This window comes from Mchenga conophoros, linkage group LG9 (genome assembly GCF_057382185.1).
Source record: "Mchenga conophoros isolate Kocher_MC1m ecotype Shallow Benthic linkage group LG9, M_conophoros_male_GT1.1, whole genome shotgun sequence".
NCBI lineage: Eukaryota > Metazoa > Chordata > Actinopteri > Cichliformes > Cichlidae > Mchenga > Mchenga conophoros.
Genome location: NC_140534.1, coordinates 23,542,341 through 23,566,925, shown reverse-complemented (window position 1 = coordinate 23,566,925; position 24,585 = coordinate 23,542,341). Strand labels below are relative to the sequence as shown.

The 24,585-nt window shown below is 39.8% G+C and overlaps 3 protein-coding genes across 3 annotated transcripts; 2 read left to right on the top strand and 1 right to left on the bottom strand.

Annotated features, from left to right (window-relative positions):
* Window positions 1-11: 11 nt before the first annotated feature.
* On the bottom strand, window positions 12-20,373 carry acad11 (acyl-CoA dehydrogenase family, member 11). Its single transcript, XM_085287048.1, has 20 exons — window positions 20,240-20,373; window positions 20,037-20,136; window positions 18,233-18,358; window positions 17,950-18,111; window positions 17,680-17,844; window positions 17,456-17,597; window positions 17,163-17,284; window positions 16,860-16,966; window positions 16,491-16,602; window positions 16,071-16,148; window positions 15,536-15,674; window positions 15,054-15,161; window positions 13,306-13,404; window positions 3,433-3,502; window positions 2,720-2,805; window positions 2,539-2,610; window positions 2,237-2,391; window positions 1,769-1,885; window positions 408-517; window positions 12-335 (listed from the first exon to the last, which is right to left on the bottom strand). Exons 1-20 carry the CDS (start codon window positions 20,359-20,361, stop codon window positions 221-223), a joined length of 2,307 nt encoding a protein of 768 aa, XP_085143174.1. The 5' UTR covers window positions 20,362-20,373; the 3' UTR covers window positions 12-220.
* On the top strand, window positions 4,640-8,766 carry ackr4b (atypical chemokine receptor 4b). The gene is made up of 2 exons (XM_085287052.1): window positions 4,640-5,135; window positions 7,421-8,766. Exon 2 carries the CDS (start codon window positions 7,428-7,430, stop codon window positions 8,532-8,534), a length of 1,107 nt encoding a protein of 368 aa, XP_085143178.1. The 5' UTR covers window positions 4,640-5,135; window positions 7,421-7,427; the 3' UTR covers window positions 8,535-8,766.
* uba5 (ubiquitin-like modifier activating enzyme 5) lies at window positions 20,328-24,503 on the top strand. The gene is made up of 13 exons (XM_085287051.1): window positions 20,328-20,468; window positions 20,761-20,947; window positions 21,084-21,129; window positions 22,011-22,100; window positions 22,213-22,322; window positions 22,410-22,496; window positions 22,578-22,662; window positions 22,763-22,867; window positions 22,977-23,104; window positions 23,196-23,331; window positions 23,451-23,526; window positions 23,629-23,735; window positions 24,074-24,503. Exons 2-13 carry the CDS (start codon window positions 20,784-20,786, stop codon window positions 24,149-24,151), a joined length of 1,212 nt encoding a protein of 403 aa, XP_085143177.1. The 5' UTR covers window positions 20,328-20,468; window positions 20,761-20,783; the 3' UTR covers window positions 24,152-24,503.
* Window positions 24,504-24,585: the final 82 nt, after the last annotated feature.

Sequence of the window (24,585 nt, the reverse complement as noted above, 5' to 3'; positions counted from 1 at the left end):
GAGCTGAGGCAGACACTTTAATCATGTTTTATTTGATTTTCACCTGGCACATATGTAAGGGTGCTTCTTTACAGGTAGTATGTTTAGTAAGGTTTTTCATTTTAAAGTTTAGTGTTTTTGCAACTAGTGAATAAAAATCAAGCAATCTCACTTTAGGGCCAAAAATGCTTATCGGGGCAGTAATAGTTTACTGCAGTGTAATGAAGCTGTGGCCATGTTTTTAGAGCTTTGCCTGTGCCTTCTTTAGTTGATCTCTGAGTTCCAAATAGGCTATAGAGGAGAGGTGCACCTCATCTGGTCCATCAGCGATGCGCAGAGTCCGCACATATGAGTACCTGAAGACAAATGTAATATTGGCATCATGGAAGGCATTTACCATTAATGTGTTGGGACGGGTCCAAACTTACATCTGTGCTAGTGGAACGTCTCCAGACACACCTGCACCACCATATACCTGTATGGCTATGTCCACCACCTTGCAGGCCATTCTTCCTGCTGCAACCTTAATCATAGCAATCTAGTAGGCAGTGATAAAGATAAATGTTAGAGTTCAAAAGACCACAGCCCTTTCCCAATTCCATCCCACAGTGATTTCAAGCTGGGATTGCATATGCTATATTGCCAAAAGTATTCACTGATCTATCGAAATCATTGAATTCAGGTGTTTGAATCACTTCCATAGCCATAGGTGTATAAAATCATGCACCTAGTCGTGCAGACTGTTTCTACAAACATTTATGAATGAATGGGTCGTTCTCAGGAGCTCAAATCAATTCTAGTGTGGTCCTGTAATAGGATGCCAGCTGTGCAACAAGTCAATTTGTGAAATTCTGAGCTATTGACTATTCCATAGTCAACTGTTAGGGGTATTATAATGAAGTGGAAATGACCACTCAGCCACAAAGTGGTAGGCCATGTAAAAACAAAAAACAGCATGGTCAGCAGAGGCTGAAGTTGCCAACTTTCTGTAAAGTTAATCGCTACAGACCTCCAAACTTCATGTGGCCTCCAAATTAGCTCAGGTAGAGTGTCTAGAGGGCTTCATTGAATGGGTTTCCATGGCAGACCAGCTGGATTCAGGCCTTGGATCACCAAGCACAATGCAAAGTGTCAAATGCAGTGGTGTAAAACACACTGCCAGTGCAAGAGCAGTGGCGAGGTTGGTCTTTGGAGTTATTGAGTGATGACTGGAGTGTCTGGAATCTGATGGATGAGACCGGATTTGGCGGTTGCCAGGAGAACAGTACTTGTCTGACTGTATTGTGACAACTGTAAAGTTTGGAGGAGGGGGGATTAGGGTGCCTTAGTTCCAATGAAAGGAACTCAATGCTTTAGCATACCAAGACATTTTGGACAATTTCCAGCTCCCAACTTTGTGTGAGTTTTGGGATGTCCCATTCCTGTTCATGATTGCGCACCAGTGCACAAAGATAGGTCATAAAGACATGGATTAGCGAGTTTGGTACAGAAGAACTTTACTAGAATTCACAAATGGACTTCCAGAAGAGTGGTCAAAAATTCCCATAAACACCTCTATTATGGGATGTCACTCAAGTTCATATGTGTAAAAGGATGTGATTGAATACTTTTCACAATATAGTGTATGTCATGATAAAAATGACTTTCAAAAAAAATAAAAATATCCAAAACGCAACAGAGAAGCCATTGGTTTTAGAAATACAATGTTATTGTCCATCCCAAGTAAGATATCAGCACATTTATGTGTTTGTTTTGTTGTTTTAAATGTGAGGGTCAAAAATAGTTTTACCTCCTTACGAGCTGCCCGACTGCCTAGTGTATCCAGTGCATGAGCAGCATTGAGAGTAAGCAGGCGAGTCTGCTCTATCATGAGACGGCACTCTGCTATCCAATGAGCAATAACTTCCTGGACAATAGATAACACAGAGATCCATTAGCTGCATCTAAAAAGCTGTCCACTAGGTGTCAACAGTAGGACATCTCTCAGCACATACTGCCACAGCCCCAAGATTTAAATCTGGCATATCTCTTGGGTTCTCTCTTTGCAATACTGTACATGTTATTCTATTTAGGCAGAATAAACATTCCCAATGCTGGCAAATACAGAAATGAATTTAACTTGCTATAAATGGCACAAAAACTGCGATTATAAACCCCATTTCCTGATATTTTTCTTCTTCTGTATGCTGTAACCCCAAAACTGGCAGAAAGCCATCAAAGCTCTGAGAACCTCTCCTTCAGATACAGCTTCACTCACATGCTGGTACAGTTGTTTTCCAAAGGTGTGTCTGGTGGCAGCCCGCTGGCAGAGTAGCTCCAATGCCAACTCTGCTAGTCCGACAGCTCTCATACAGTGGTGCAGCCTGCCTGGCCCCAGGCGACCTTGGGCAATCTCAAATCCCCTGCCCTCCCCTGGAAACCACAACAGTGTAACACAGAAAGAGAGATAACAGAAGAGGCCGTAATTATCTCATTCACAAAATGTCAAGTCAACACTGCTTTATCGTTCAAACATATTCTGTTTCTTGGGAATATAGACAAAACAATAAAGGCTTTTACCTAGAATAATGCTGGAGGCGGGTACGCGCACATTTTCAAAATGCACTTCAAAGTGGCCACCATGGATCGCATCTGAGAACAGATACAAGGATTAAATCGTGTCAGGAAAGCTCAGATGTCATCTCTGCACGCCCATACTGTGGGGAAAAATAAACAAGGACAGATGATATCATTAACTTACCATCCTGACCGAACACAGTGAGTGGTCTGATGAGCTTTACACCTGCTGTGTCCATAGGTACGAGGATCATACTGTGCTGGCTATGCCTAAGAGACAGGTTTACAGCCGAAGCATGTGATGGAATTATACTTTGAGCACAGTGGCCATTTTCACAGGTTTTTCACGCAGCTATAAATATGATACTGATGGGAATCTCCATTCATTGCAAGCAAGGGTGTGTGCCTTTTACTGCTGACAAACCAAGGAGAAGAGTTATTATATTCTGGGTGTGGTTGTTAGGAATTTCTTTTAATTAATATCCTAAATTATGCCAATTAAACTTCAAGCAAAATTTAACACACACAAGAATCAACATTAGACCGACTTTTTCCCCCCCTATGTGTTATACAAACATCAGGGCAGAAAGCTAGACCGGTGCTAAGGGGCATGCTGGGAAGTAGGCTGTGTCTCTAAGCAAAGTCCATTTCAGTTATATTGGCAGCAGAAACAGAAGAAGTCTAGTGGGACAAATGGCTTCTTAAAAAAAAGTTCAAAGGAACACACAAAACAATCTCACATAAAACCAAAACTAGAAATGAACAATACTAATAAAAATCCTGTTGTGGTGAAAAACATGACATCAGAAAACTCTGGAAAAAGGCAGAAACAAATCTTTGCGTGTTTGTTCCCACAAAGAAACGTGGACGTATATTTCACATAACTGTTCTGCTGACCTGATGTTTTCATCCCGAATGCCGCTCCTGCACATGACAATGGCCACTTTGCACTGGGGATTGCCGGCACCTGGCGGGACAAGGCAAAAATCCTGTGGGTCATTTACATTCAGGTCACGTTGCTTTCTGGTGCTATAAATCAATGGGGCTGGTAACTTTTCAGCGACTGCCTCCGTCCTTAACCAGTCCATGACCCCTACTGCGGCCGGAAACTGCGAATTTTGCTGTCACGGATGTGGTAACCATGTGGCTGCTTAATAATGTTAATGACGACAACCGGTTTCCTGAGTTAGTTTTTTTTTTTCCACTCCTCAAATACAGTAACTTTATTACTTTATTATAATACCAGTTCGAGATTAAAAAAAAACATCATAGAGATCCTCTAAACAAGATATTACAAAAGTGGTCACAGAAGGAGCAATTGCAGAATCCTTTGGAATTTCCCTGGTTGAGAGTCCACTTTGAGACAAACCCTAAGGGCACAAACAGGGTGACCAACTGATGGTGTCGCCTTCCTGTTTAGGTTTTGGTTCAGCTGGCACAACTGTCCCCTCCAGACAGGACATATGGACACCAGACAGCAGCAGACATCTTTAGTTTAAGAGCTCTCACAACACGAAAACCACGCGTGAGAGCATGTGAATTCTTAAACTTGATTTGACAGGGGTTGAGGTTTTGCATTTACTCTCTGGCTACAGAAACGCAAACAAACAGTAACTGATTGTTCTCAGACTGTAGCGAAGAACTTTACAGCAGACACCACCCATAAACCACATTTAGGAAAGCCCGTTTGGCCCAGAGGCAGGTGAGGTTTTCCTGTGAACCCATACATAAGGGTCCATGATCCAAAGCATGCCCATGCATGTCATATCATTCCTGGTATGAATTTAAACCTTCCCAACCCAGTAATTAGACTTCCTGACAGAATGCTATGCAGCTGATTTTTCCAGAAAAAAAAAGAAAAAAGAAAAAAAAAAGAAATCAAGTCAATATGCAATTTTAACATAGCTAAAGGCCCCTTTTCCCCTCTAATGAAAACTAATGTTCCTTTTCTTTGTCTGACTGGAATTTTTATGGATACATTTCATTATTTATTTCTGGCCCAAATCCAATTGTCTTGTATATTTTTGTTTGATATATTTATAAGAGTGTGGCAGTCAAAAAATAGCTGAACGTTTCTGAGGAAGCAGAAATAAGGAAATAGTAGAAAAAACAAAACAAAAAAACATTACTCTAGTTTCACTTGTATATTTCAAATGACCAAAGCTGCTGCTACTAGGAATGAGGCTGGTGAAGTATGTACAAAAAGAAAAGAAAAGAAAAGGACAACCACCAATAGGAACTCCCTGTGTGTAAAACAGCCTCTCTTTATATGGTGCATTGCACAGCACAGCATAAGAAAACAGACGACTCAAGGAATTTGTATTCGTCTTAGACATTTCTCCTTGAACCTGATCCACACTCAAACACACACACACACACGTGCGTGCGCACACACACGCACTCACACTGACAAATGCTACGTCTGTGTTACGTGGTGAAGGGACACGCTCCTACAGTGTCAGAAGTGAAGGGAGTGGGGTTGGCTGAAGCAGAGATTAGTCACTGCAGTGCCAGAGTGCATGCAACCTTTTTCCCCAGAATACACAACAATAAACGGATCAGTGTTAACTTTACGGTTCTTGGACAGGAACAGAAACACGGTAAGAGCATTTTGACTTTTCTTTCATACCCTTTAGTGTAACGTATACTGACAAGAGATATACTCCTTATATTCCTTCCTTGAACTTTTGTTTTTTTAAATAATATTACACTTTTAAATCTTTAAACTACATCATTAAATACATAGCTACATTTTACATATACTTATTATACACAGAGATATGTGATGTTGTGCATTGTTGTTTTACTTAGTGAACGGTTAACTTTAGTCTTTGACTCACAGTCAAAGTCCTGCTTGGTATATTTTATGACTAAGCTTCTTTATATTACCTCATTAACACTGTTGTGTTAGGTTTGTGTTGCTCTGCTTTTCTCCTGAGCGCATAGCTCTTTGTAAACAAACTGTTCTCTTACTCTTCTACCTAAATACAGGTAGTATATCATTATTACTATAAGCATTGTTGGACTATATCAACTTTGTGTCATAGATTTTGCTTAACTAAAGATTATAAAATGCACAAATTCATAGAAGGTGTACACAATAATGCCACTCCCATGCCCGTGTTCGACACCTTTGAGCAAAGCATGCAGAAAAATAACTGAAAAATATTCATATATTTTCGATCGACGGCTCTTTATACAACAATAAAATCACCTGCATTTGCGATATCATTACTCATGTATGTTACCAAAGCAATATTGACTTAACTCAACTACAAAAGTTTTCACCTAAATACATTTTCTATGTATATCCTAGTGTCATACCTGCTATTGTATGTGTATATTATAAGCTGCTCTATTTATTTATAATATTTTGTCTATCTATTATATGTCCATTTACATCATCTTCCATTACTTTATTTGCACTGATGCCACTACTGTGCATAGGTTCAATTTTTTAAAATATCCTTCCTGGAGTGTCCTTTTATCTTTTTTCCATTTTCTTAATTCCTTTTATTCTACATGTATGTGCAGTACACATATAATTGATAATAAAATCATTTTAATCTTTTTTAATTAATTTGACTAGTGAAATCCAAACAGCCAAATAGCTGCTGTGAAAACAAACAAAAAATAATAATCTGAAAAAAAAACCCCAGCTGACACACGAAGCCCATCTGTAGCCAAAAGTCAATATTTGACATTTTTTCTGAACGTTCCAGTGAACATCTGCTTCAGTAACTACTACTCCCAATTCAGAAGAGAGACACTTGTTATATGGCTCGTTAAGGGACTGCTGTCATCTTTGTAACAAGTGTGAGTTGCCAAAAATGCTCTTGACGTGCAAAATATTCAATGCATCACCTCTTGGTCCTCAGCCAGACGTTACATCATCCGCAACGTAACATGTTTTGCTGTTCAGAGTTCGCACTTTCCTCAATTCTTCTTCCTCAGGAAATGAACAAAAACCTGAATGAAAAGGGATTTATGGTTTCTAATATACAGGGGAACAATACAAGATCTGTCCTTGGAGCTCAGTTAGTTTTTTCAAGGGATTATTGGATCTAACAGGAAAAAAAAAGTATCTATTTGTGACAGTAAAAGTATCCACGCAGGCACAGTATCCCACTTGCTAATGCTTGAGTGAGATCCTTACTGGCAGGGAACAGCTTGGCTAACACAACAATGGGTCTGAATGAAAGAGTCACATCAATGGGACATCCTGTTGAACCAGCAAATGCCACATATAGTAAAAACCAACATCCTGGATTTTAATCTGGCAGAAAAAGATCCCGCACTTGCATGACATTCTCAGGCCTTTCTCCGCATACTTCCTCCTCACTAAACTTTAAAAAAAGACCAGAAATTGGATTGGTGTTAACAAGCTCCAAAAAAAAAAAAAAAAAAAAAAGTCCTGTGCATTGCATAATAGACATCATTAGTTTGCAGAACATCTTTTTCCCTGTAATTAAAGGATTAGCAAATCAAAAGCTACCATTTTCTGGAGTGTGTAGATCACTCAGCACCCACTGGAATACAAAGTAATTCAATTCAAAAACTTCACTAGAAGATGTGTAACTCTATTGTCTCTCTTTTTTTCCCTACTGGAGTTTATTCAAGCCCACACGCTCATTTCTGACAGGCTGAGCTAAAGCGATTAGGGAAACCATGCAGGAAAGATTCCTCTGATGCAGAACACACAAAGAACTCGCCTTTCCTGTTCCTGGTACAAAAAAAAAAGGGGGGGGGGTTCTTGTTCTGTTAAATGATGCCATACATGTTAATGATGGACAAGAACTCAATTGTTGGTACTCAGAGTAAACTAAAAAGGTGGAGCTTTTAAAGAAATGTTTCTCTTTTTTTCTCTTGTATTTTTTTCCCACAGAAAAAGTATGGCCGACTTTGACTATCACCACGACGATGATTCAAATGAAACTTACGACTACAATTATGAACACACCATCTGTGACAAGGAAACAGTGCGTTCCTTTGCCGGCGTCTTCCTTCCGGTCATCTATGCCCTGGCTCTGATAGTAGGCCTGGCGGGAAACGCCTTGGTAGTGGTGGTTTACACGTCACGGCTGAAACTGCGAACCCTGACGGATGTGTGCATCCTCAACCTTGCCATTTCAGACCTGCTGCTTCTCTTCACCCTGCCTTTCTGGGCAGCCGATGCTGTCCACGGGTGGATGCTGGGTACGGCAGCCTGCAAGCTCACATCCTTCCTCTACAGCACCAACTTCAGCTGCGGCATGCTGATGCTTACGTGCATCAGTGTGGATCGCTACCGCGCTGTAACCAAAAATCCAACGGACAGAGCTGGCACCAGATCCCAAGTCAGGAGACAGTGGTTCCTGGTGTGCCTCATGCTGTGGACTATAGCCAGTATTCTCGGCCTTCCTGAACTTATCTTCTCCACAGTGAAGCACACCCATTACAGGATCAGCTGCACAGCCATCTACCCGCACAGCATGGCCCGACCTGCAAAGGCTTCCCTGGAGCTGCTTGAGGTGATCCTGAGATTTGTGATACCTTTCCTGGTCATGGTGGTGTGCTACTGCCGAGTGGGACTGGCGCTGAGTAAGGCCGTCGCGGTGCGACGAGAGAAAAAGTGGCGAGCCCTGCGGGTCCTCCTGGCTGTGGTGGCCGTATTCCTGCTCACCCAGCTGCCCTACACGGTAGTCAAGCTTTGCCGAGCGATGGACATCATTTACATGCTCGTGACCGACTGTGATGTCAGCAAGGGCTTGGATCACGCTATGCAGGTGACAGAAAGCCTGGCTCTCACCCACGCCTGCATTAACCCGCTGTTGTACGCCTTCATGGGGTCGTCCTTCAGGAGTCACGTTCTAAAGACTGCCAAACACCTTGGACAGCGACTTGGAAGGCACCAGAGACACGTCAACGAGGAGCCCGTGGAGATTGCGCTCCAAGCGTGTAATCAAACCCAATCCCAGTCGGATTCAGAAGAACAAGACACCAGCACCTTTACTATTTAAGACTGGAAATATTTAGCTATTTTTTTGTAAACTTATATACAAAATTGCATGTACACAGTATAAATATATTTACGTTCCCTTACTAACATGCAAGACAGATCCCCATAAATATAAATGTTAATTCTCAGTTTAATAATTGTATATGTACAGTGAATTTATATGCACTAACCAGCAAAGTATTTTGTATAAATTATGTATTTTGTTAAATAAAAGAACAAAGTTTTCAATAACACGCATCTGTCGCAACTGAGTGCAGCTGACGCTCTCGTTCTCGAGTTCTTTGCAACTAATCGAATACAGCTTTACAATCTACACCGCCTTAAACGAGCTCATCTGCGTCTCATTTCATTACATCCCGTGGTTTTGGGTTGGGATGACGGATGACTTGACTGCACAGTGGGTGACCCATCGAGTGGAAAAACATTTGGCAAGCAAAGACAGGACAGCAACCAGCAGGAAGCACCCCACCATGCTATCAAAGCTGAATATTGTTTGGAGAAGTTTAAAGAGCGACTGCTGTTTTCATCTAATCTTCTTTTTATCCTTTCAATAACACAAGTTTTATAGTTTGCAGTAAAACCCAATCCACCGTTTTTTTTCCAGATTATGCTTTAAACTTAGAATCTAGGCTCAGCCCTTTGCTGTAGATGGGTGATAAACCAAGAGGTCAAAGTTTACTCAAGCCTTTTTACACAGCAACAAAGAAGAGTCAAAATTCTTGATCACAACTCCCACAAGTACCTCATGAACATCAAAGACAAACATGAATTCACTGTTTACCATTCTTTCCCTCTTGTTAGTCATTCTTTTCCAGAGCAATGCCTTAGAAGCGTGATTGAATGATCCCCAAACTAGGTGTGTCTAGCACATGTTTAGGACACAAGTTGAATAATTTCTAAACAGAGAAACGACTGGATAAACAAACGTATTAAAGGTGCATATCATAAGACAACATAAGCCAAAGTAAGCCCCAAATCCTGCATGATTCCGCTTACCTGAACTATGCCTTTGAAAGTTATGGTAAAAACACGGTTGGATAGGTGTTTTCATCTTTTTATTTCCTGAACAGTAACACAGCCTGGCCAGATGGTGTTGGAGTTGAACTCAGGATCTGCTTGCTGTGAGACAACAGTGCTAACACTGCTTATTTTTTTGGACTTATCATATTGTGGCCTGACTGAAGCCAAAATGATTATGTCTTCTGTAATTCCACTGACAATCTCACAGCTACTGCTAATAATGAAAAGCATGTATATCAGCTCCGTGAGTGTGTATGCAAATACAAACGCCTGTGGCTTAACATGCCTATGGGACCAGCTTCAATAGCTTCCACACCGCAAAGCTGTACTGGAAATGTCTATAGACCCTTCCATCTAGCAACAAACTGCCTTTTGCACCACACAGCTTTAGAGAAAAAGGGAACGCGAAAGTGCGTGTGGATTATGGACAGCATTTTTTAATTTAAGGGTTATTTTCGGTAGCTTTTAGTTATGATCGGTAATTCTAAGAGAAAGCAGCAGTCAAGAGATCGCAACTAGGAATGCTCTGCGATTATGACGTAATACAGCATGAAAAAGTCTGTCGTTTCTGTTATTGGAAACAGTGCTGCACAAATAAAGGCAGAGATCCATCTCTTTAAGGATTCCCAAGTACTTGGAAATCATATTGTGGAAAACACCCATAGCACATCAGTGAGGAACTGCGAGTTCATATTACTTTTGTGATAGGAAAGAATGAGTTTTACCATAAAAATAAAATATCTGAATACAATAACCACTGGTTTCACTTCTACTTTTGTTCGAACTAAAGTTGGACTGAATATATGGAAATCTTGTCTCACTCAAAAACAAAAAAAAAAAAGGAAAAGAAAAGACTGATTTCCACTCAAGTATCATACGTTTTGCAACAAAAGTGACAATGGGTCACACAAAGTATGAAAGAACCCGCAATCACACCCACATTCTTTTCCGACAGAGAGATATATTCATGCGAGGAAAGGAAATTCTCATAACCCCAGAAGATTTGTTTCTCCTGATGGAATTTTCACTTCCAGTCAAAAGAAAAACATTCGAAAAGGACAACATAACCGCCGATGAATGATAAAGTCAAACTGTGCGCTAGATAAAAATGATGAGCTGCAGAAATTCTGCTCAATTTATTTTTTAAAAACTGCAGCATTTCAAGCTTTCAGTTGCGAAAAGAAATTCCAATTAATAAAAACAACAAGCCGCTGCTTTCATTTAACTTGGAAGCGAAGCCCTCGGAGTACACAGACTCTGCAAGCGTCATTCGGGTCTAAGGAGGTTACGCGGAAAACAAAACCACTACTCTGAGTTTTTGACATTTAACTATCACGATCAAATCAAGTCAAACAGGATGTTAAACACCAAGCTTGTTTATAAAGACAAAGATAGTCCAAATGACCAAGAAGAACAGTGATTCACACATGAGTCACAGATTTGTGTTAACCTCCAGAGCATTAACACACAGACTGAGGGCCTACACACACGTGCCTGTGAGCATGAATGCAGTGTTAGTAAGATTTACCCAACAGTTGTAAATGTTTGCAAAAGCACGTTTATTTTACGATTTTAAGGCCAATTTCTCTTTCATTATGACTCGTATATAATGACTCATTTAGAAGTAAGCTGATGTCAGCTGATTTAGTGGATCCATGACCTTACAGTGCTGTGAAAAAGCATTTGCACCTTCCGGATTTTATTTATTTTTCATTTTCGTTTGCATATTTGCAAAATATTTTAGATCATCAATCTATTTTTAATATTAGGCAAATATAAACCAAGTAAATTTAATTTATCAAGGTTCAAACTTTTTTTTTTTTAAATTCAAACCTACCTAACCCTGTGTGGAAAGGTAACTGCCCCCCCCTAAACCTAATAACTGGGTTGGACACTCTTGGCAGCAAGAACTGCAATCGAGCTTTTGTTATAACTTGCTGTGAGTCTTTCACATCACTGTGGAGGAATTTTGGCCCACTCTTCTTTGCAGAGCTGTTTTAATTCAGCCACACTGGAGGTTTTTCGAGCATAAACTGCCTGTTTAAGTTTATAGCAAAGCATCTCAATCTGATTTAAGTCAGGACTCCAAAACCTTCATTTTGGTTTTTTAGCCTTTCAGCGGTTCACTTGCTGGTGTGTTTCTGATACTTGAGCTTCAGGGAATGAACTGATGGTTTAACATTCTTGTTCAGGATTTTCTACTAGAGAGCAGAATTCATTCTTCCATCAGTTACGGCAAGTCGTCGAGATCATTACACTACTATCACCATGCTGCTGGTATGATATTCTTTTTATGAAATGCTGTATTAGTTTTATGCCAGATGTACTCAAACCTTCCAAAAAGTTCAACTTTTGTCTCATCAGTCAACAGAATATTTTCCCAAAAGTCTTAAGAATCATCAAGATGGCTTTTTTCTTGTTAAATGTGAGATAAGCCTTTGTGTGTTTTTGGTCACCAGTGGATTTCTCCTTGAACTCTCCCACACATGTCATTTCTGTCCCGACTCTTTGTTACTGTTGAATCATGAATTCTGACCATAACTGAAGGAAATGACATCTGCAGTTTTTTAGATGACGTTCTGGGTTCATTTGTGACTTCCTGGAAGAGTCATTGATGTGCTCGTGGTAGGCAGGCCACTTCTGGGAAGGTTCCACACTATTCTGTTTTTTCCATTTGTGTATAATGGCCCCCACTGTGGTTCACTGGAGTCCCAAAACCTTATAAATGGCTTTGTAATACTTTCGAGCCTGATAGACGTTGATGACTTTGTTTCTCAGCTGTTCTTGAGTTTCTTTAGAGTAGGGGTGATGTGTTGCTCTTTGAGATTTTTAACCTATGTCACATTCGTTTGATGATTCGTTTGGGAAATAGGCAAATATTTTTTCGGGGCACTGCAACTGTTTGCAGCAGCACATTTATTTTAGGATTTTAAGGCCATTTTGTTGTCTTTGAAAGTTGATTCATGTGTGATGACTCATCATTTAGAAATAAAATGCCAGTTGATCCATGATCCTATACTGGTTCAACCTGTTGGAAAACTGAAGCCAGGTTTCTCAGAAAGGCATGAAGCCAAGGTTTTTCTGACTTTTAAAATTATTTATGTTATATAATCCTTCCCGCAAGAGTCTGTTGCTCTTTTTTGTTGCCCATTTAAGACATTTATGATCAACAACACTTTCAGGTTCACCCTTTTAAAAACATTCTTTGGTTTATGGGGACTTGCTCTAAAATATTTTAAAGCAGGGATTGTGATAAAACAACTGCTTGGTGTTTACAGACTTTAGGCTCTCTAAAGTAAATGCAATGAAATCACACGAGCCACAGCACTAATTTCTTCTCTGTAGCTGTTGCACTCAGTCCTGCTGTTTATGTCAAATCACACCTGCAACATTTCATTAATCTTGCAAACTTGGGACATTTTCCAGCTGACATCAGCATACTACAAAATTCCTGTGGGGTACTCCCTGCAACATTAAGAATCTCCAAGGCCACAATTTGCCATGGCGACAGGAACAAACAAAGTTATGAGCTAACAGCAAAACCAGTTACTTCCGGCATCCTAAACTCAGTACACATGGGCTGGAGCACACCCATCTTCAAACTTGGCCCCCATTCAAGTTTCGTACATAGATGCATCGTTGACAAAACACTAAAAACACTCCAAACTGCTTTTGTGGCAGTTCTGCCAAAGCTGATGTCTCCAGGAGACAAATGAACAAACAAATGCCAGCTAAAAAAAACAAATACTTACCGCTGCTCCACCATTTTTTCCCATTTATGATGTAGTCGTCTTTATCCCTGTGAAGACTGCACTCCATGTTGGTTGCATCACTGGAGGCCACATCAGGTTCTGAGGAGGGGACCACAGGAAGTACTATTTTACAGGAAGTACCACGACAATACTGATAACATATCACAATACTTAATGAAACTCAACTCAGACTCATGTTTTTACACGTCTGGTAACCCAAATTATCTTAAGCTTCCCTTCACGGCCAAAGGGTTCAAATATACAGCAGACGTTACCAGAAGTTTAAATTATTTATCAGTGCACGACAAAGGGTTCTCCTCATCATCCAGTGTAATAGAGTACTGTGCAAAAGTGCTAATTTCTTCTTTTGCTCCCTAATTTCTTTAGATTTTGTTAGGAAAAGGGAAAATGGTTGCAGTGATGTATTTAAAAATGTGCAAACATACATGGAAATAAAATATATTTTGACAATTTTGACAGGTTTGAAAAATCAATATTTGATCCGACTTTCTTTTTTTCTTCTTCACAGCCTGAACCTTCTTGTCATATCTTTAAGTTGTCTTCAGGAATAGTTCTCGTTCTTGAAGGACATCCAAAGCTCTTCTTTGGATGTTGGCTGCCATTTGTTTTATTCTCTGTCAAGATGATCCCACGCTGCATCAATAATATTGACGTCTGCAGTCTGGAGAGGCCAGTCCAGGATTGATAGCGTCCCACTGTGTGCTTTTCTATCCCGCTATGCTTTTGCTGCAGTGGCAGTGTGTTTGGGATCATTGTTGTGATAAAAAGTGAAGCAGTTGCCAATCAGATGCTCTCCAGATGGTATTTCATGGTGGATCAGGATCTGACAACAAAACTGTCAACCCATGTTAACCCATGTTTAAATAAAGACATGGGAACAAATTATGTGTTTTTGTGACAGGCTGCTAGCAACAGTGTTTCTTTGCCAAGTTGTCTCTATGAGTAGACACAACACTGGTTCAACCCTTGAACTGGGTGCCTTTTAGCACTGAAATGACTCATAGGTCAGTGTTAAGTGGCTTAACAAACAAACAGGGAGGGAAAAAAAAGATTCCTCTGAAAATGGTGAGGTATAAGAACTGCAATGAAAATGAAGACAACTTTAAAAGACCTCCAGAAGACCTTGAGAACTCATCAAAGCCACTTTAAACAAATGACAAGAATGTCTGGCTCCTTCAGCACTTCAGACTGAGTACTTTTACTCAATACTGGAAAATGTCTGCACTGCTGTGCAAAACAAAATGTATCCAAAACACTATTAATCTCTATGTGTTGATTAAAAAAAACACAAGGATGTTCAAAACCAGCGTAATCACCTCTGGCAGCAGCATGTCACTGTTTCCAGGCAGCATTAAAAGCAAAAGAGAACAAAACAGGGAGAAATTACTCATCGGGATCTCGTGTTTGCTATTGGCGTGTGAAGGGCCTTTCACGCAGTCAGTAGCAGCCATGCCTTCTATAACTTAGCCTGATCAAGACCACAATCTGCACTTGGCAGAAAACAATGTGACTGAAGACCACAACACATATTTTGAGAAGTGAACATGAGAAATACTTTGGAAAAGGGAAGAAATTTTATGAATTCATAACAGAAAGTGTTCCAAACGACACCAAGAAAGCTATGCTTATAGATATGACAGATTCCTCAAACTTTGTTTTCAATCACCAACACAGATTTTGGTATGTTTTTCTCTAAGCATTTTTTTGTGACCTGTTCTTGGAACTACCTGTCATACAGAAGCAGGAGCGAATCTCTCCTCTGAGTAAAGGTTCCAGCCATTTCTTCTTCTGCTCCTCACTGCCAAACATGTGGAGCACTTCCATATTTCCTGTGTCTGTGGAAAAAAAAAAAATAGTCATAATCTTCCAGTAATTACTAGCTGAATTTGGTAACCTTTATGCTCTCGTGGAAGACTGATTTGATTTTCCTAACAAATAAATACCTTAAAAAGCTGAATCTGGAGATTTTTGTGTGGTTTGGAAGATATATTTTTAAAACCCCAAAATGGAGTGTTATGACTAAAACGAGGTTGAAATGTTGACATCTGGAGAGCCTTTTTCCTGACTAGAGAGAATCCTACTCATAAAAAAAGGAGAGAAAATGCAGTCTAGCTTCTATATACAAAGAGCAAGCCCATCCTAGTAGAGCAAAGTAAGGGACAAAATTGATCTGTAATATTATCAAAGGTCTTTGATGTAGATATTTTACCAGGAGCCTGGCAGTTAAAGACTTCAGGGGCAAACACACAGTGGCCGGTTTCTTCAGCAATATAGGCATAATCCAGCTGGGTGAGCCCACTGACTGCAGGCAGGAACAGGTTCCACAGCCCGGCTTCCCTGGCTTTAATCTGCACACAGACACATGTTATTATACAGAGTGAAAATGCAAGCCACGGCTTCTTTCCCTGTCTATGCTGATAACAAGCAGAGCTCCAGAAATTGGAACAGATCCACGCAGACACAAATAATAGTAATTTTGTTCAAACGCCAAATACTAATGATGGGTTGCAGTGCGTGGGCGTCTCAGGTGTGCTATTTACACAAGAGTCAAATAAACTTGGGTGTTGAACTTTCTGGACTAGTACTTAATCTTAGACAGTCCTCTATCACATGTGGTTGTATTTTTTTGTTTTGGAGGGTTTTTCCCCTTATCTGTCATTTTAACTATGTAGGATTTGTGTAAAAAAAAGAGACTGAGTTACTAAGTTTAAAAAACAAAAACAAAAGAAATCAAACCTACATACCTTCAGATCCTCTATAATTTGAGGGGTGTGCCATCTCTGTGGAGACTCAGCGTGTTTGGTGTAATACTGTGCAACCTCCTAAGGAACAACAATATTTTTCCACAAAGTGAATTGTCAAGTGAGTTCATGTTGATGCTACGAGCACTCAATGGTAACATCAGCTCAACAATATATTCCTGCAGAGATAGCTTCATGGAAGAGCTTGTGGTTCTTCATCTGTTTCACTTTACGTGAGAATGCTACAAAGCCCTGCCATGTGATGATGCCCATATGCAGCATATTTTATGTAACCAGGAGACACATTGTTCTTTGACTCTACTTTATTAGCCTTCAGTGAAGAAACGAACTGCTGTGTACACAAGTTAAAATTTCATCAATGCACACAAAACCCCTCTGTTCTTGGCAGCTCTTGGAACTGACCTTCTGAGCAGGAAGCACATATTGTCTCATGAAATCTTTGACCTGCTGGAGAACAGCCCGACCTTTAGCTGTCTGGAAAAACAATCTGTCCTTTGTTGGACCTGTGAGGGGCCTGGCATGAAACACATTTCAAATGTTAAAATTCTAACAGAGAATATCAGAAGCAACACCTGGGTGTCAAATTCCAACTGCAGCTGTCTTACATATAATCAACAGGTGGGATCTATCAGTTTTTTTGACCTTCAGTGACGAAGGATTTAAAATTTTTTTCCTGCTATAGCAGAGTGTTTATGCTAAAGTTATGTCTGAATGTGTCAAAGGATATCAGTGCATTGCTGCACAAGGAATTCATTCATTACTGAAACCTACCTCTGCCCAAGCTGCAAGGCAACCTTAGCCAAGGGCTCCACACACTGGCCAAACTGAGCTGCATTCGGTGCACTGGCATTACCCAGGAGGTGACGAGCGTAGATCCCCTACGAAAAACAAATAATAATTTTAAAAAAATCTTAATTTTAATGAAAGATTAAGTGACTACATTATGTGCTTGTCTATAACTTTTAATTAAATTTGAGGAAATGAGGTATGGAGCTGTGAGTTGCACAATACTGTATGCCAGTAAAAAAAAAGAAAAAAAAGAAAATCAGCCTAGTGTTGAAATTTGGTACAAACCTGGGCAATTCCTGCCATTTTAAAGACAGACAGGGCCAAGTAGAAATTCAGTTGTGGCAATGCAGGGGGGATCCCCCGGCACCTGCAGTAAATGGAGATCAGGTCTTCCACAGTTGGGATACCTGCTCATTGAGGAATAAGACCAGAGGGACAAGACTGTGAGCAGACATAAACAAATAAATAACAGATATAAAATCATAATCAAATACAAATTTCTGAAAACAACAAATCTGTTTTTCCACTGTCTATAAATGTTAATCACTGTCAGAGTTATCAACAGTTGTTGGCGTTACCATCTATTCCTTTTAAACTGCCCATCGTGCTGATAACGCTGAGACTTGCAGGCCAGTATTGTGGCATAAGGAAGTAGGCCAGATCTGCCAGGGGCTGTCCAGTGGTAGAAAGCTCCCAGTCCAACACAGCGATCACACGCGCCTTATCACACAAAACAGACTTTGTGAAGTATTCACAGACAAATGTAGCAAAGGTCTAAAAGTAAAGATCAGACAAAGTGTACCTCTGTTGGATGGAATATTAAGTTATCCAGTCGATAATCTCCGTGGACAAGGGTCACCTCATTGTCACTGGCTGGTAGATTCTTCATCAACCAATCAGACAGTTCATTCATGGCTGGAATGTCTCTGTGGGCCGCTGCAGTGTACTGCTTGGTCCAGGTGGAAACCTTTACAGATAAAAAGACATTCTTTAATTTCACAAATCGTGACTAAGTTCCAGATCAAATAAACAGTAAAATGACTTCGATTTAATGAATGTTGTGTTAACTCACTTGTCTCCTGCAATAACCTGGCCCTCTTCCATATGCTTCAAGGTTCACTGATGGCAGATCCAGTGAGTGCAGCTTTGCCAGGACTTCCACCGCAGCCACATACAGAGCTGTTCTCTCTGCTGGACTCACTCCAGGTAGACGAAGATCCCTGAATATGCGCCCCTAATAAACAGAATTGCACGATTGCCGTCAAACAAAAATAATATTTTCATCTTAGAAAAAACCATTAGAAAAAAATATTAGATTCAGGGACTTGTGACTCCTAAGTGCAAAAAAAAAGTACCTTCACATGTTGCATTAAGTAGAACTCTGTTCCAATGACTTCAATATCAGCGCAGTGCAGAAGGGGCTGTGGAACGGGGAAACCAACAGAGAAGAGGGCCTTCTGCACTCGATACTCCCTGTCCACCTGTGAACGAAGCAGAAAAATCCACTTCTATGAGAAACTTCACCCACTGAGTGAAGCTAATATGATCACGTGCTACTTTCCCAAACATTTGGGGAAAAGTGAGCTCTTTCATTTGATTAAATCCAATTAGTTACAAGGTCACACAAAACAGTGTTTGTGCACAGATGGTAAATGTAAAGCACCATTTAGTATTAAACATAAGTAACACGTATGAAGCTTTCATTAGATATAAATATATTCATTCGGGTTATTAAAAAAAATAGCTTAATTTTTATAACTAAACATAGCCAACTTGGTTATATCCTAAACACGTAATAAAAAAACAACATTTCCATAATTGTTTCCAGGAAATCTGCTACATGGTCGTCTAATGACCGCTCAGATTTGTGGCCAGGAACATTTTTGTAAAACTTTTGAGCTTATTTTTTTTTATCATTGAGCGCTCCCTGACTCACATATTCCCATTTCTGGTCAAATACGTAAATCCTGCAGTCAAACCATATAAAAAAAACAATTCTCACTAAAAAAAAAATCAAGGCTGAAAAATAAACTTGTGACTTGTTACCTGATGCACAAAACCACTGTGTTTTGTCTGTATTTGTCAACTATTTCAGTGGTCAAAACAAGGTTATTATACAACCATAAAACCAAACTATAAACGATGACGACTTTATTAGGTACACATTGCTAGTACTGATTAGACGACCTTATGCCTTCACAACTGCCTTAATTCTTTGTGGCACAGAGTCATTAAGGTGCTGGAAACATTTTTCAGAGATTTTTTTATAAATACTGAAAGGATATCACACAGTTGCTGCAGATTTGTCAGCTGCACATCTATGATTGAATTTCTGGTTCCACCACATCCCAATCGTGCTTTATTGTATTGAATATGACTGTGTGGGCCGGTTTGATTTTCTGCTACTGTAAACCATCTAATTCAAGGTTCGACGTGTTGTGCATTCAGAGATGCTCTTCTGCATATCTTGGTTGGAACAAGTGGTTATTTGAGTTGCTTATGCCTTCCTATCAGCTCAGAGCAGTCAGTCTATTCTACTCTGACCTCTGATATCAACAAGGCACTTCAGAGCAAATAAATGCTGCTCACTGAATATCTTCTCTTTTTCTGACCATTCTCTCTGTAAACCTTAGGTATGGATATGCAGGAAAATCCCAGTAGATCAGCAGTTTCTAAAATACTCAGACCAACCTGTCTGGCAAAAACAACCATACCACTTTAAAAGTCACTTAAATCACCTCTTTCCCATTGTCTCGCTGGGAATGATCTTCAGCAGGTCATCTTAACCTACACGCAATCCTAATGTAAAAATATCCCCCAGTTTATTTATTGACTTATTTGCTGTTTACCACTTGAGGTTGTGGTTGCTGCCAAAAATAATGAGAATTAATTAAAGCACGTATTGAAAACATATGGCTGGGCAGGCTCCAGCAATCCCTGAACTGGATAAGTGCTGAGTGAGTGATTCACCAGTTAACCCAAACTAAACTAAAACACAGACAGCACGAGGAAGCATTAGTTATAGGAGAACACATAAAAACAAACTAAACCTATCCATTTAAAATAGTAAAAATTTAAGTGAGGAAACTAACTCAGGACATTAACAATATTTTATTTATTTTTTAACCAAAACTACAATAACTGTGGGGGGAGCCTTACCTTGTGAGCTCCTGGCAACAGCTCACCTGGGGGTTGCTTCCTGAGAACATAACTGTTTGACGGCGTCTGGATTAGGAAAGTTGGGTTTGACTGACCAGCACTGAAAAGATAAGCGAGTGTCCCTAGCATGTTATCAGCAGGCGAAACATTTGCACAAGATTAACTTTGACACTACAAAATGAAGACAGACCTGGCTACCTTACCTGTACTGTCTTACAGTCAGGGTGTCATTGTTTGACAAAAGTGTCTTGGCAGTCAGATATCTCTGAAGCCTGCCAACATTGAATTTATGCTGCTGTCGTACAGGAGTGGTCGGTTCCTCCATTTCGCAGTTATAACTCTGGATTAATCATTGTCAGATGTATCGTTGCGCTAGCTACGTTTAGCATTATTGATATGATGGTCGGACCGTTTATCGATATGCACAACGAGGTAACGCCCCTTAAAAGTTATTTTATTGCCACAAATTTATAAAATTATAAAACCTAATGACTAGAAGATTTTCGATACTAAAATAAAATAATAAAATAAGGGTTTAAACAATCCACTGGTGAAGTGGGAACACTGTAGGGTGTTTAGGTCGTTTTCTGCACGAACACTGTTAACGGGAACACACATCCTGACAGCTGGTTTGAGCAGCGAAGACGTGTACTTTCTGTGTCGATCCCTGTAGGGTTTTTAAATTTACGTTTTTGTGTACAGCATTATTATTTCTTTTACATAGTTTAGCCTTCGACTGTTTTCCTGATGGCGACGGTGGAGGAGCTGAAGTTGAGGGTGAGAGAGTTGGAGAATGAGCTGATAAAGTGTAAGCAGAAGCAGTGTGCCGCGGAAGATGCTCACAGTCAGGCACTAAATAGACCGAAAATTGACAAAATGAGCGCTGAAGTTGTGGATTCCAACCCGTACAGGTAAGTTTGTTTTTTAAATGTATTCATTATATGGTCTTTTAATTGATTTTTGTGTAGACGGCTCACTATGTTGAGAGCCGACGCCTTCCTGTGAGTCATACACCACAAGCTAATCTCAGCTGTGTTTTTATTTTAGTCGCCTCATGGCTTTAAAGAGAATGGGCATCGTAGATGATTACGAGGTATGTTCAAAGTTGTTCTTTGTTTAATAGTGCACGGTTTCTGGTTACTCTCCCTTCCAAGAGTTCATATTTCATATTAAACAATAAAGAAAAACTGCTGTTACAACATTAAATTACCTTTATCTAGCGATATATGTTTATAGAAACCCAAACCCGATATTCATAATAGCATGATTACATACAGATGTTTACCTACACTCATTATGGCCATGAATGTCGTGGTGATTTGGGGCTTTTATTGATTTCTTTGATCTGTTCTTTTTCTGGGGTGGAATGAGTAAGATACATGTTTAATCATTTACAAAACAAAACTTGGGTTCATAAGATTGAATTCATGTTGGATTTTGTCTAATCCACACAGGTTCAAAACATACATTAAGTAAATAAATAAGTACTACTAGTACTAATACTTGGTTAAATGTCTTTCTGCCAGTTGAACCTCAGCTAGGTTTTGCCATAACTCTCACTGGATATTTGGCCACTCTTAACAGCCGTTAGGCATAGTCCACTAATTTTAAATAGAGAGATAGAAAAGAGTTTATTTTAAACATGTGTATATATAACTAAAACGTTTTGAGCACGGTTGAGTTCGGAGCTTTGGGAATGGCCGTTCCAGCAGCCTAATGTTAGTTCTTTTATCCATTCCAAAACCAGTTTTGATGTGTGTTTGGGATCATTGTCCTGCTGGAACACCCAATTTTGTCAAGGTTCAGCCATCTAGCTGTTGATTTGGGGTGAAGCTGAAAAGCCCAAACGTAATGACATTCATCCCCAAGATGAGTGTATGTAAATTTCTGTTCACAACTGTAGCTATCAAAGCAAAGTTGGAGGCTTTTGTGTTGAGAAATGTGAGTAATTATTGTTTATAAATTTGTTGACAGAGAATTCGGACATTCACAGTAGCTGTGGTTGGAGTTGGGGGAGTTGGCAGTGTGACAGCTGAAATGCTCACTAGATGTGGCATTGGTAAGGTAATAGAAGCTTTCATTATCTTTCACTTTTACTTGATTTAAATTTAAATCCATGTCCATCTGTGCTGATTTTACTCTTACCGTGGCTTGTTCTCATTTTGTGGCATCCCAGTTGCTCCTTTTTGACTATGATAAAGTAGAGCTGGCCAATATGAACAGGCTGTTCTTCCAGCCTCACCAAGCAGGCCTCAGCAAAGTGGAAGCAGCAGAACACACACTCAGGTACACTGTTGTTAACAGACATCCACTTTTCCACCAAAGCCATTCAGTTTCTTTCAAATATATCTAACTTCCCTTTTCCCCAAACAGAAACATCAATCCAGACGTGTCATTTGAAACCCATAACTACAACATTACTACGATGGAAAATTTTACACATTTCATGGATTGTATCAGGTTAGGATTCATATTGTATATTTTTTGTAGTTTTCTTCCTCTGTCCCTTTTTTGCACCAGCAAATAACTGTGTGTTTTCAGTCATGGAGGGCTGGAAGAAGGAAAACCAGTGGATTTGGTCCTGAGCTGTGTGGACAACTTTGAGGCCAGAATGGCCATCAATACAGTGAGTGTGTATACATGTCAATGTCACAAAAAAAGAGATTTAAAAAAAAAAAAATACATGTAACTCTTACAAGTTGAATTCATTTTGGTGTTTGTTTCAGGCCTGCAATGAACTAGGTCAGATCTGGATGGAGTCTGGTGTCAGTGAAAATGCTGTGTCAGGACACATCCAGCTCATCATTCCTGGGGAGACGGCCTGCTTCGCTGTATGCTCACACTTAAATAACAACAACATATCTTTGCAATATGATGACGTCCAGCTCTTACAGAAAAATGTAGTTGCATTCTAAAACCATATAACACCCTCTCTCTTAGTGTGCTCCTCCACTTGTGGTGGCAGCCAACATTGATGAGAAGACCCTAAAACGGGAGGGTGTGTGTGCTGCCAGCTTACCAACAACCATGGGTGTTGTGGCAGGTCTCCTTGTGCAAAATGTCCTCAAGTAGGTTTATTTTCATGTTTTTCTGGGCAGGTTCAAATCTAAAAGTGTAAAGTGAAGTTCAATATTATTTATTAAATGTTTTGTCTTCCAGATATCTTCTAAAGTTTGGTACTGTTAGTTATTATCTTGGCTACAATGCCATGCAGGACTTCTTCCCTGCCATGGCAATGAAAGCTAACCCCCAGTGTAATGACCGTCACTGCAGGAGACAACAGGAGGAGTACAAGGTGTGTGTGTGCTCACTGTTTGCTCATGTAACATGATTCCAAGACTGATTAAAGTCCCATTCTTACTGCTTTTATATAGTGTTAGAAAAGCTAACCTTACTCACTTGTTTTCTGTTCAGAGGACAGAAGCAGAGCGGCCCAAAGTGGAGGTCGTACAGGAAGAGGAGGAGGTTGTACATGAAGACAATGAATGGGGTGAGCAAAAGAAACTTGTACAGTGTCCTAAATGTAACATAGTTTTTGTGTTGTTGTTTTTTTGTGTTAATGTGTGTTAATATACAAAAATGTGGTGCGCAGGTATTGAGCTGGTATCAGAGGTGACTGAAGAAGAGTTAAAGGCTGCTTCAGGTACTGTGCCCGATCTCCCAGAAGGCATCACAGTGGCTTATACCATTCCAACTGAGGTTAGTACGCTTTAAGATACCACAGCTTTGAAACTTTGAAACTAGGAGCCCTGTATGGGTAGACTCATTAATTTTAAAAAAATATACTGACATTTATATCAAATACTTTTTTGCCTTAAGTAATAATGGTGAAGTCAAATATTTACAGCACTAAGTGACTTTTAGTGACTCTTCAGTTTTACTTTCATTCCATACTGCTTTTAAATGAAATTACTGTGGAGAGTACTGTTGGGCTTGAAGATCATTTCTAAAAAAAGCGGCATTTTGTTGTAATGTTTTAGTGTTTGGTCTTGTCTATGAACCCAATTCAACTCATTGTTTTCTCGTCTTTGAACTAGGAAAAAGCAGATGGCGAGACAGTGGAGGAGACTGAACAGAGCCTTGAAGAATTAATGGCTCAGATGAAAAAACTGTAGGAAACAATCTGAAGGTGCATTTCTGCTGTTAATATGAGACTAACCTTTTCCTGCCTGTTCATTCCAACATCATTGTGAAAATGCTAATTGCTGTACGATACAACCAGTTAAAGAATGAGTTCATCTAACCGCTGAAGACGTGGAATGCAATGCTGCTTGTGGTATTTCACACGCCGGGAAAAAAAACACACACAAAAACATCAGATATGTAATTTGCTGACATGGTAAAATGTTTAGCACTTGAAATGGGAACATTTTCTAATTACATATCAATAAACCTGAAGATATCAGTTAGTGTTTTGCTTACCGAATGTGCGTCCCAACTTTTCAACATCCACAAAAAAAGAAGAAATGTTTCCTGTAACATCACAGAACAATGTTCAAGTTGTCTCAATAAAGTATTTATTAGATGGACATGTTGGACTTTATTTTTA

Excerpts from the sequence above, each read along its gene's own strand:
- ackr4b (XM_085287052.1), top strand. The coding sequence starts at position 7,428 with ATGGCCGACTTTGACTATCACCACGACGATGATTCAAATGAAACTTAC.
- acad11 (XM_085287048.1), bottom strand. The coding sequence starts at position 20,361 with ATGGAGGAACCGACCACTCCTGTACGACAGCAGCATAAATTCAATGTT. Across the intron at positions 17,598-17,679 it reads TAATATTCCATCCAACAGAG|GCGCGTGTGATCGCTGTGTT; the intron begins GTACACTTTGTC and ends TTGTGTGATAAG. Across the intron at positions 336-407 it reads GACGTTCCACTAGCACAGAT|GTACTCATATGTGCGGACTC; the intron begins GTAAGTTTGGAC and ends ATTTGTCTTCAG.
- uba5 (XM_085287051.1), top strand. The coding sequence starts at position 20,784 with ATGGCGACGGTGGAGGAGCTGAAGTTGAGGGTGAGAGAGTTGGAGAAT. Across the intron at positions 20,948-21,083 it reads GTGGATTCCAACCCGTACAG|TCGCCTCATGGCTTTAAAGA; the intron begins GTAAGTTTGTTT and ends TTTTTATTTTAG. Across the intron at positions 22,323-22,409 it reads GCAGCAGAACACACACTCAG|AAACATCAATCCAGACGTGT; the intron begins GTACACTGTTGT and ends TTCCCCAAACAG.